Source organism: Montipora capricornis, chromosome 8, assembly GCF_036669925.1.
Source record: "Montipora capricornis isolate CH-2021 chromosome 8, ASM3666992v2, whole genome shotgun sequence".
Taxonomy (NCBI): Eukaryota; Metazoa; Cnidaria; class Anthozoa; order Scleractinia; family Acroporidae; genus Montipora; species Montipora capricornis.
This window is the reverse complement of record NC_090890.1, coordinates 25481048-25493547: the sequence shown is the minus strand read 5'-3', so window position 1 is coordinate 25493547 and position 12500 is coordinate 25481048. Positions and strand designations below refer to the sequence as shown.

At 40.5% G+C, this 12500-nt stretch overlaps 1 protein-coding gene across 8 annotated transcripts in view; it reads right to left on the bottom strand.

Moving 5' to 3' along the window:
* LOC138014290 (immunoglobulin superfamily DCC subclass member 3-like) overlaps positions 1-12500 on the bottom strand; it is a 41498-nt gene that overhangs the window by 19515 nt on the left and 9483 nt on the right. For 3 of the 8 annotated variants that reach the window (XM_068861332.1, XM_068861334.1, XM_068861333.1), the window contains exons 2-7: positions 12076-12198; positions 9982-10317; positions 7166-7450; positions 5119-5433; positions 3948-4247; positions 514-656 (exon numbers count right to left, since the gene is read on the bottom strand). In XM_068861332.1, coding sequence (XP_068717433.1) covers positions 514-656; positions 3948-4247; positions 5119-5433; positions 7166-7450; positions 9982-10317; positions 12076-12154 — 1458 coding nt within the window. In that variant the 5' untranslated portion in view covers positions 12155-12198. Of the gene's footprint in view, positions 1-513; positions 657-3947; positions 4251-5118; positions 5434-7165; positions 7451-9981; positions 10318-12075; positions 12199-12500 lie in introns of all 8 variants that reach the window. The other 5 variants (XM_068861327.1, XM_068861329.1, XM_068861328.1 and 2 more) reach the window with 3 other exon arrangements.

Genomic DNA, 12500 nt, shown 5'->3' with positions numbered 1-12500 from the left:
GCACTTTTGGTTCATTCTGCAGCGCAAAATAAATAATTTATTGAACACGCGAACCATTTTTTGTGCACAAACTCAGTGCAACAGTGTTTAAGACAAGAAAAACAATTTTGGTGCTTGTGTACTTTTTGCCTCATAAGAATGCTCGGATTGGGTGGTGGGACAGCCTGGCTCTCAAATGACGTGACCCATAACTCCGATCCATGCACGTTGCGCTTGCTGACTTTGTCTTTGAAAGTAGCTATAGAAATACGCACAATTAAATCTTAAGTTAAACGATTTTGTTTGACGACAAGCGTTTGCCTTTAATTTGTGTTGGAGTATTTGACCAAAATATTAAATAGAACTGATGGTATTTTAAGAAAATTTCAATTTTAAGCATAATTTCAAGCAAATACGAGCATTGCTAGAGTTATAATATGTTACTTTTACGACCACAATCTATGCTATCCCAGACAATGGCTATGATAAATTTGTTAGCTATTATATACAATGATCTGTTACATTTCTTCATACCTCGTTACTGACATAAAATGCAGCCTTTCTGCGCTTGTTGTACATCACGATGATCAAGATTGCCACTGCAATGAGCAGAACAACTACTCCAATGACAACCGAGATCCACATCAAGAAAACGCTGGACAAGTTGGAAGCGTCACCTGACAGAAAATAACGAAGGATAAGAAAAAATCAGGCTGGCGTACGCACAGATACCGGTCATCCTTTGCATCTCCCACATGCAAATACTACTGCGAAGGCAAACGGGATGAGTTTTCCCTCGGGGAACGTCGGGTTTTCCTTCCTCGTGAAAACCGATTCTGAGCGGCTAATTATACCTCCGGCTATTGTGCTGTGCCCCTAGATCCTAGATGATACATAGATCGCTTAGCAGCTGCCCAAGGAACCTTATGCATACTTTCGGCCCTCTAGCAATTCAGTCCTCAGGACTGAAAGAGAGCCAGGTTAACGTTATGTTTTAGTTTAAGTCATTCATAGACATAACATTTTCGATGAGGTTTTACATTGAAGAATACAGATAGCTTATAGGGGAAAGCTTGGCGTTAAAATGGTGCTCTTTACACATTTGTTTAGAATGGACCGAAACAAAGAAAGCTGGGGCGGCAAGATAAACGCGAGCGGGATTATAAATTGTTTAAAGTGCACATGATTCAAAATTTCACCACCATTTGTTATTTTTAAATCTAAAATGTAATTGTCTAAGGAGCATTTCTGTATAAGAACAATTTAATTTCTGTTCCGAAAATATATCTAAAATACGAAGAAACCTCGCGTACTTTTAAGGGAAATATGAGACAAAGGCCTGGGTTCGAATTGCGGATTTTGATGTTATCGTTTGTGTAAACTTGCAACTTTTGCGAAGATTCAGTGCGGTTGTGAGCGTAATTTTGTCCAACGTTTACTATTTAAAGCGTTAAAAGCGCACTCAGAAATATGGAGTATTCCTTGATCTTCTTTTTCGGCAGTTGTAGTTAAGTTATTTAACGAAGAATAACAATTTGGCATGAAATTCACATCAGGCGAAATCTTGCGGTGTGTTCACATCACTCTTAAGCCCGTCAATTGCATTTTCCCTTCACTTGTATTTTCAGTTCTCGGTATCCATATTGCAGCTCTCCTCCTCTGCGGTCTTAAGGATTTCTCTGAGGAGTTGAGTTAATTATCTATTTCATCATTAAAAGACGCGAGGTGAATTTTATTTGGAAGGCGTTTTATAGAATTCGAACTTTCGATGACTAGATGGTTTTCTGCCGTTGCAATGGTTCATTTCCCTTTCTTTTTGCTAGGTCTATGGTTAAGAAAGGGTTAAATAGTTAATTCTGTTGAAATATAAGTGCCACACGGCCAACCTTTGCAAAAATGTAACCCTTCCTTGTACTTGTACATATTCATTGCCGTGAAATTGTCATCTTCCCACGACCTGCTCCCGTCTGACCTTGTAGCTCAGTCGGTAGAGCAGCGGTAATTTAACCCGAAGGTCGTGGGTTCAATTCCCACCCTGGTCAGAGTTTTTCTCTGTCCTTGTGTAGGCCCAATGCCATTAGTAGAGCTAACTCTCACATGGTTTACATGGGTAGAAAATAGCACTTCACATTACCCTCAAAATAGTTAATTCTATCGTTAAGAAAGTTCGTTTCTTAAATCTTTAGACCCCAGACATATCAGCTAGATCGACCCTTCGTGCAAAACACAGCACTGGGTCGAAGTATTTCGTTCATTTCTTTCTTCAATCCTCCTTTGTCATGATCAGAAGAAGATGCATTGATATACCTGGGGTCAAACTGGGATTTTTGCAGCTGACTAGCCCAGGGCCGCTATCAACACAATATTTTCCCCAGACTCTCCGATTTGTCGTGTTTTTTTATATTTTCTGCTGCAACTGATGATGTCATGAACACCCTTTTTGCCGCTCGGGAAATGTCGCAACATTTTGGCCAAAATTCCGAAGTTTGCGATGTGAAAAAACTCACGTCGGACATCTGTAGGAAGATTCTGATAACGAGATACTATCAAGCAAAGCCTGAATTTTAAGGATATGAAATAAACACTAGTGATGAAATTTCGAGTCATGTGCACTTTAATTAACACTTAGTAGTTAATAATAAATTAAGTAGTGGAAATACACTCATCGGCCTTTTGACGAAACCTTCGGTCTTTTGGAATATGAAGTTACATATTACCAGAATCAAACTTGTGGCGAGGCAGCCCACGCAACACACGCTAAGTGAGGAATGATGTCAACCGGGTGTTGTGTTAGCTGCTATTAGAACAACACCTTCAAGAGTTTGTAAAATTTATCTTTTGACATTTTGCGACGCTATAGCCTCTTCTAGGTGTGAATTCGAAGGGTTAACAGGTATTATTATCAATACGCACGGTCAAATGACAAACTACCCCCTGTAAAACGCGCCTTTTTGCTCGCCAAACGGGAAATGCCCGGCTAAAAATGAATTTGGCGCCCTGATTCTGATTGGCTGCAGGCATGATGTCAAATAAGCTTCGCTCGGCCAATGAGACCCTGAGGATATCATTTCAATATCAGATTTGGGGGGTATTTTGTGGATAAGTTTTTTTGCTTTTTTTTTTCTCAATTTCTGCTCTTGTTTTTCTGATCGAATTTTAGCAACAACTTTCCATACCATAGTTTCATGCTACATCTCTGTTAAACATTTCTTTTCTTAATAAAACACTTAACGCTAAAGACTGCAATGCCGTGTAACGATCTATGCATCACTGTCCGTGTTGATCCAACGAAATGCATAGATCGTTACACGGCATTGCAGTCTTTACTGTTGAATGTTTATTATTATTTTCTTATTAAGGACGGTGCCTACTAATTCAAAGGTATAAGGTAGATCTTAACAAGTGTTACTGAAATCCAAAAAGAAAATTGGGGGGTAACCACGCATTTTTCAAAGATAATTCATGAACAATATTTGTAAAAAGCTCTAAAATACAAAGCAATGTATGGCATTCTTTCTCAAACTGAAGCTCAGTTATCAAGAATCCTTGGTTACCCTCAATTTTCTTTTTGGATTCCAAGAGTACCAACGAAGATCTACTTTATCTGCATAATTTTAAACCGCGCAAAAATATCCCTGCATTAGTAAGCATCGGCGATAGGAAATCCGAGTATCTGGAGATGCGCAGACCTTATGCGCACTAACAATAGTAGGCACCGTCCTTAAGTGAATTTGTACGATTTTGCCTTGCGGAATTGCTCTGCACGCTCGGGAGCAAATGATGCTACTCTGGCCACAAATAAACTATATACCCACCAAACGTCATCTGATTGTCCTATTTATATTCAAGTTTACCATTGTAATTGACACCCGGAGAATAAATTAAGTGCACATAACAAAGGGCCCGCGCAAAACTGTTTCCGTGTCAATACAATAAACTGCACAAGCACCCAAGAGACTAAAACTTGCCTTTTATGGAGAGAATCGCCTTCCTTGACACAACAGCTTTTCCCACCCTGTTTGTTGCGCGACAGTTGTATGTACCCCCATGTTTCTCTTCAACAGGGTAAATCCTGAGCACAGAAATGGCGCTGTAGTTGCCATGGGAAGTTGTAGCACTACCATCAACGTTTGCTTCATCATTTTTCAGCCAAGTTATCTCAGGGACTGGAAAACCCTCTGCCAGGCACGTGAAGACAACCAGGTCACCAGGACTCGTGGACGTACTTGTTGGATGGCCATAAAATGACAAGTAACCATTTGTAGGTCCTGCTGAGAAAAAAAAAACGAACACTCGTACATACCAATTGTTGCTTTGCATCTGCGAAATGAGACGACCATATTGAAAATGGCCCTACAAGTTTGCGTGAATGAATGAACAAATGAACAAACGAAAGAACTTTAAAATAATAATGTATATCTGCATCTAACAAAGTAAATAATAACCAGGGGTGTTATTGTTGACCGCCAACTCTATGAAGTTTTAATTGAAGGGAGAGGAAGGGCATCCTAAATACCAGGACTTGTCCAATGACAAGTAATGATCTGTGTGTCTACGACAAATGAAGTGTAAGTCTCACAGTGATGTTTGTTGGTTCCCTGTAATAGTGCAAGGCAAACACAGAGAGGGTTTTCACCGGTAAGGAGGTGCCTGTAGAGAACGAGGGCACAAATTTCCCCATACAGACAGGCCATGACTTTTAACAAAAAGGTGATCCCAAGATAATCTTGTTCGTAGATACTGGCCGCTTGATCCGTTCTTCACTAAATGGTTGCTGGTGTTCTGAATAACCGCATGCACCTAACTAACCAAAGATTGTTTTTGTTTGGGAGTTTCCTCTCAGCAAATTGAAAAAAAAAACCGTTGTCTTATTTATGGTAACTTGTCAGAGCGTCAGCTGTGTGAGTTAAAAAAAAGGAACGAACTGTATTTAATTTCTGTCTCCTCACCAAAACGTTCCTACAATCATAACACGAGGCAGTTTACGTACTTAAGTAATTTTACTCGACGTTTTTGGAATTGATGACTGTTGGTATTGTAGTCTTCATGCATGTAGCTAAGTGGAGTTTGGTCTTAAAGTTTCAGTAAAAAAAATTAATTAAAATTACGAGCAATGTATCGAAATGCATATATATATACCGCCACCGAAAGTCACAGATTGCGAAGGTGAAGCAAGAATCATCAACGCTCCTTCTTTGGAGTAAGCCATCCCGTCTGTATTCTTCGCAAGACAGCTGTACTTGCTAAAATTTTTCTCCTCTCCAAGTAAAACAAGTATGAGTGTCGAAATGCTGCCGGTTTGAATGACTGTTCCGTTTGCTTCAGTGGAGTTGTCTCTTAACCAGCTAATTACGGGTGTAGGATTTCCAGTGGCTTTGCATATAAAGGAAACAATAGTAAAGTTCCCTTCAAGGAAAACTTGAACGTTTCGAGGATGGAAAGTAATGGTGGGACCTGTGAACAAACAAAACAGAGTAAAATACAGTCTCCTCTTTGTGGTTGTGCTTCATAAAGGCTGAACCGTGCAGCCTGAATGGTTAACAAGGAAATCATGTACCAACGGGATTGATGATGTTACACTGGAATGTAAGAAGAGCTATGCGTGGGTGGTTACACGAGAAAGTCCATTTGCATGGATGCAGTAATATCAGTACCCATTTTAGTTAAGCCTCAATCAATACCTAGCTAAATTCAACTCCTCTACCAATTGGGAAAACTGATTAAATCAAATAACTTGATATTAAAGCAGATAGAAATGAAATGTTTGTTTATGGTGGGAGAGAAAGATCGGAGTTCTAAGAGAAATGGTGCAGATTAGAGAACGCATAACATTCTCAACACGTAGATTTAGCCAAGCCTAAAAGCGGAACCCCGGGTTATTTATTCTTACAATAAGTTAACCTGGATTGAGCCTGCGATCCAATCAAACCCCAGTATCTGCTCAGCGGTCAACTTAAAAATAGCTGAACACTTTTACCTCTAAACTTGAGTCCGTAATACTGGTCAGCGGATGCCTTGTTTGACAGGTGTCAGTTGACCATAACATGAATGTTCCAACCCATTCTCTACCTTGAATTCACGATTATCATGAATTCTTCATTTGCTTTCAATTTACTATTATCGTGAATTTCGAAGACTGAAAGCTTGATATAGATCATGGCAAATGGTGATATACTTTTATAAAGACATGTTAAGTGTTTTTGACTCGAAGCTGAGAAGGACTCGAACGTGGGAATGTTGGTTAACCCGTCACCTAAAAATCCATTTTTTAATGTCACCTGTTGAATGCCCAATATCAAAGATGTATGCTGTAAACTAGACAAACATTCAAGTATTGATTCTCTACACTTGAGCTCGCGTTATGGTCACGTGATACTGGTTACATTGGCATACATGAAAGGGTGGACGGTCGTACGGTAGTACAGTGACCGAAACCTATTTTTTTCGCACAGATGGGTTTCCATATTTTTTTTACTAATAGTGCTCCGCGCGCGCCTTTTGTCCACGGAAATCCGCGATAACGTTGACTCCGGGAAACGAACTCGGAACACATTGGTTGAAGGCAAGTCCTCTCGCCACTGCTCTCTTTAATTGAGAGTGTATCACGTTGGCCACTGCAACCCATTGACTTTACAGCGAAAGTTCACATTGCAGAGAAAATGTGTCGAAACGCGCAAGTGCGGAGAACGAGACAAGGAGTAGCAAAATCTGGTTCCCAGCGCCTCCGTTACCCTGGTCTACCGGAACGGGCGCGGGAGGCTCTGGAATAATCCAAAACTGAAAGCAGAAAACTCTGGCTCCAGTTGAATAACTGCGCGTGCATTAAGGGAAGCGATCAGAATCAACAAAAACATCTGGACTTCATCTTGTCATATAAGCGCCTACTTTTCACTCGCGAGACAGTACACTACAAAATTCCTTTCATACCTTGTGTAGAGGTTATCACAATATTTTGAATGCAATTTGGAGTAAATAAGTGCGAGTGTTTTTTCAAAGGCAAACAAGAAGCAAACTAGAAGCAGCGCACACGTATCACAAAATAACGTGAAAATTGCGTTATCGAGCGTTTGCATTCGATTAGTTATCTCTGACTTACCTGAAAACTGCATTTCTCTTAACCAATTAGAACTAAGTATTTTCTCATTTACATTATTAACTTTAAAAGATTATAAAGCGATAAACATACTTTGCGTTAAACTTAAACTCGTATCAGAAGATATCTTCCAGCCAAAAGGGTTTCTTGCCTCGCACCAATACACTCCTTCGTCAGTGGACGTAACACTTTTAAAAGATATCAGCGAGGCACGTTTTACCACTGAAAGTTTCTCCTCAGATACTGGGACCCCATCTTTGAACCACGTGATCACCGGAAGGGGAACGCCTGATGCCTCACATATCATATTAACCACACTTCCAGAAGAAACAAGTAGTTCTCGAGGAGGGATTTTGGTAAACGTTGGAGGTGAAGGTGCTAGAATGAATTAAAACACAATAAAATTTATCATAATAAGATTAACACCGGCCTCCCGTTCATTCAAAGGCTTGGTTACCTAGCTCGCACGTAACTTGGCAAAAGGGGCAAAAAAACCAGACTAAAGAAGCTTAAGGTGACTTCACATAGTTTCCGGACCGCGCGCAACCTGGTTACTAGAAAGTGGCTGATGGCGCGAGCTTTAAAAGTTCGCGCGGGCCACGCGCGGCTCTCCTACGCGGAAAGTAAACAAACATGGCTTCCCAACTTTGCAAATTTTTTTTTCGTCAAAATTATGTGGACGTATCATCTTTTCGAAATGTTTACCTATCTGTAAGAAGGCTGCAAATTCTTTAGAGTTCAACAGAAGGTTAAAAAAATATTAATAATTTCCCACTGTTCTGAACAACTCAACTGATTCTAACAACCATCGATCGAGGGATAAGCCCGTCGTTGGAGTCGTGAACGTTACGGAGCTCTCGTTCCAAATTCCTTCGCTTTCTTTGCTCACGTATTAAAACATTAGATCTGAAGCAGAGGTACGCGCGCGCCTGAACGGGGTTGGGAATTTCACGCATGCTCAAATGGCGATCTTGGCGAATTCCTATTCTGTGAATATGTTGTGCGATGGAAAATATGCAAAAGCTTCACGTGAAATATCTCCAGTTTTCTTCGGTCAAATCTCTTCAGATTTTGCAGAGCGATAATGACTGTTTAAGCCTTCCTTCTGCCAATTCATCAAAAAAATTTGCAAAACGATTTTTTTTAAGTGGAACAAAAAAACATAAATTCCCTAAAAGCGAGGAAACTACCTTTGTAACCTCTACTTTTTTGGCCTTCAGAACATTCCTCTGGACCAAATGTCATGAAGGTCAAAGTTTAGAAAATTTTCACTGAAGGAAATGCAAGAAAATCGACTTATCTTTAGAGAGTTCTAAGTTCAAGTAAAACTCCGTTAATTTAACAACGCTGGTTGAAAAGAGTAGCTCTGCTTTTTAAGAGCAGTTTAAGAGCAATGCGAAAATTCCCGTGGATACTAGCGCGCGCCAAATGAAAAGGGAATAACCACATGGAGCCACGTTGAATGAGCACACAAAAACGCCCGGGAGTCATGGGCTGATGATCTATTACCAAGGGCGCTAAAATCAGGTAGAATAGTCCGCGCCGCTGATTTCGTTAATTATTTTGCAGCGAGAATAGCAAACCATCCTCACTGCCTGAGCGGAATTAAGATATGGGAGGCCAAATTTAGCCAACAACCTCTGGACAAAAAACAATAGACGAAAAAACCAAAATTGAAAACAAGAAACTTTAATAAAAGACCCTCCCCAAATCTCAGAAAGCCCAACCGAAAACACAGGGAAGCGAAAGTACAACCACACACTAAGGAAAAACAGGGGGGAACCCTGGAGATCGTTTTTGAAACGAAACAATTCAGCCACGGAAACCGCTACAGGAACAGAACCTCTAGACAACTCTGAAAAAGAGTGCAAATTAAAAGCGCTCATCATCAGCAGAGCCACGACGAGCAGAGGGGAGACAAAGCAGCCGACACTCACGCATAACTGATTAGAGTGTAATGTGAAGTGCTAGTTTTCTACCACATATGAACCATGTGAGCGTTAGCCCTACTAATGGAAAAGGGCCCACACAAGGACAAAAGGTCGTGGGTTCAATTCCCACCCTGGTCAGAGTTTTTCTCTGTCTTTGTGGGGGCCCATTTCCATTAGTATTACAAGGACGAAGGAGCGGCGTGAGACGAAAACCAAAGCTAACCGAACCGATTGAAAAAGAGAAAACGCCTGACGCGCAAAAAGAAGAAACAAACTCGGGAGAACAAGAAATGGAGAAACGAAGCTACAAATTAAACCTTATGGACTTGAACAGCAGCTTGGTGGTTTGCTCTTGAGAAATTTGACCCGGAGGATTCTGAACAGCAACCAGAGCAGCCGGATCGATATCCAGTTCAACAGTGGCAGCCATAGCCATAAAACAGGACAGCAACAAGAAAGGGCTTCGGCGAGGTGAGCAAAATAACTAGAAATAAAATGACAAGTACGGCCCGCCAAATTTGAATTTTTGATTTAAAAATTTCTAGCAAGCTTTTCATAGCGTTTATGTTAAATAAACTTGTAAAACTGTTTGAATCTTGCAAGCAACTATTTAAAAAAGCCAAAAAAATTCATTCGTTCCTCGGATTTTGATGTGGCAATCTTTGGGGCAGTTGAATCTTCCGCTTGAATTCAACTAGTTAACTTTTCCGAGCGCCTGATTACTTCAGAGACATAATAAACATCTTACTAACTTCGTTTTCTCGGTGCGTACTTATTTATAGCTCCGGCATAAATCAACGGGAAAATTTCGGTCCGTAACTGTTAATACAGACGAAGGAAACGAGGTTCGTAAGAGGTATGTAATATAGATAGATTTCTTTTACCCTGGTAGATTATTCATCCTTTTGCACCCTTTGGTTCTAGTGTCCCTACGCTGATACTATTTATAAAAATAAGACTAAAAATAATAAAACCTACCCCTAAACTCCAGCTCTATCGTTCTCCTTGTACATTGGATTTGATTCAAAGACCAACAAGAGTAATTTCCAGAATTTTTTTCTGTGGCATTTTGGATGAGGAAATTGCACACTTTGCTGGCCTCACTATCGACAGCACCGTGAGAACCTCCGCAATCGTGTAAAACTCTCTTCTCGTCATTGAAATAGTATTGTATCCAATATGGCTTGTCATTGTATCCAGGCTCCCTCTTTGATGAATTACTGATACAAGCTATAGTTACGTTGTAGCCTGTCGGTAGGATGTTTTCACCAGGAAATTCGATGGTTCGGAGTTCCACAGTGGGGAGTAATGGATCTGTGAAAAGCGTGATTTTGACATTTCAAAGTAGTTCTATATTCTCTAAGGAGGGTAATACTCTGACTCGTAAAAATATACTTTTCTCCATTATGCCATGTCCTCCAGTACAAAATCAACAAGAAATGTCACTAGCATCATATATAGGCAAGGAGGTGTAGGTTACTAGGCAGCTTAATGTGAATGATCATCTGAAAAAACTTTGCCACTTTACTTATTCTCCGAAATCGTCCCAAATATGTCGTGTTCTTTTTAGAACCTTTTTGTTGAAAATTCACGTTTTTATTCGATTTGAAGGACGGGAATAGTGGTCGTAGTTGGATCCATGACAGAGCAATAAAGAGGAATGGCTTCGATACCGGGTTGACGTCACAAATTACTTTGCAACGCTGTTTTCAAAGAACTATCACAATGCAAAGGAATCTTTTACGTCGTCCCGGTATTAAACTTTTTTCTCTTTCTTGCGCGGTAGTAGATAAAGTTTCAACTAGTTTCTTCCTCGTTTTATGAGCCTGTAAAACAGTGAATTTGAAGGAGAGAAAGTTAAGCGAACCAAAGCAATAGTGTTAGAGAAGTGCTGAGAATTGCTAACCGAAAAGGTTTTTTTTTGAGGTGATATCACTTTAAGCAAGAACGACGACGACGGCTAAAAGAACGTTGTCTAAAAATATCATTTTCTGTTATTGTTCTAATTTCGCGATTTCTCCAAATCATTTGAGGCAAACAGAGTGTATCAACAATCTAGCAATAAAATTGGCATGAAATTTGTGGATACTTGGGGAGCAAATAAATACTTTTTCGCCTCCACTAGGAGCTCATCAAGGGCAGGGCATCCTGTATCTCCACTAATTCCTTGATTTAACCCTTTCCCGAGTAAATTTATTTTTTTAGGAACGGGTAATTTTCCACCCAAAGTATCATATTTCCCTTGGCGCTGAGATAGCTCTGTTTTAATTGGCTTTTACAACAGTGGGCGTGCTGGATCTCCCAAGGGAAGCGTCATATAAATAAATCTACTCGGAAACGGGTTGACTCCTGTGCCAAGTAATTGGAGATAGACTCTCCCCTTGATGAGCTCCTGCCTCCCCACATAAGCTCAATATTGGCCATTTTACGTCGTTGTCACGACAAGGACAGCTAAAATAGGGACCAAAACGTGAAACGCACGCGGCGTGCAGAGCCTTTTGTGGCGTTCTTGTAGCAGTCGTTCACGGTCTTCCTTACCTAAACCCCCTATGAAGAACAATCATGACCGCAACCTGACTACAGCTACTTGTATCTGGTTTAATTCATACCGATGCCGCGGCACACATAGTAGCCCCCACCCCCCACCCCTCTCCCCCTCTCGGGATATTCCATCGCAATCAAAGATTAGGGAAATGATAGACGTCCGCGTCCGTATGAAGGCCGTATTACACACATTATTGGGGACTACATTTTCAAGTATTTCCAACGAGTGCGTAGGATCTCACGTAATTTTTCTACAAGCAAGGGTTGTGAGACTGTCCATTAGACTTCCATTTGCTGCTGCAACTGCTAAGAAAGCACCGTGTTCTTCAGTTATTTTTGGGCCCTGGGTTTTGGTCAGGTGAGGGTTCGAACTCGCGATATCCCGCATGGCAGACCGATGCTCAACCAACCCGCTTCCCCTGTGTGGCTATTACCCTCATTCAACCCGATTTCAGCTCTTTTTTTAGGCTTCAGGGTTGAGTCTACGGGTAACTCGTTTGATTTTAAGCAAATACGATCTATAGTTACCTGCAAAGTCATTTTTGGCTATGCTACAACTTGTAATTGACTTGAGCAAGACACAAACTAAGAAAATAACCAACAGCATGACAGGACAAGTTTTTATCCGTTCGCCACTTGAACGTCGAAGACCTAAAATTATAGTTGACACAATGGTCAGTACATAAGTGAGAAGACGTGTCCACTAAAGACCTATTAAAAATTTGAATGACTTTCTTTACTAATTTTTGTAGACTAAGCACCAGGTTGATCTCAGTGAGGATCTCAGATCTCAGTGAGGAAGGAGCTTTAAAGTGAGCTTAATGTTTGTATTATAAATATTCATCACTCAAAACATAAGATTCTTTCAAGCTACATAGACGAGTCAGATCACCCAACGTCTTAAGTTATGCCTTCTTGTGAAGAGTACTTTTAAGTAAAAGACATGGGTTTTT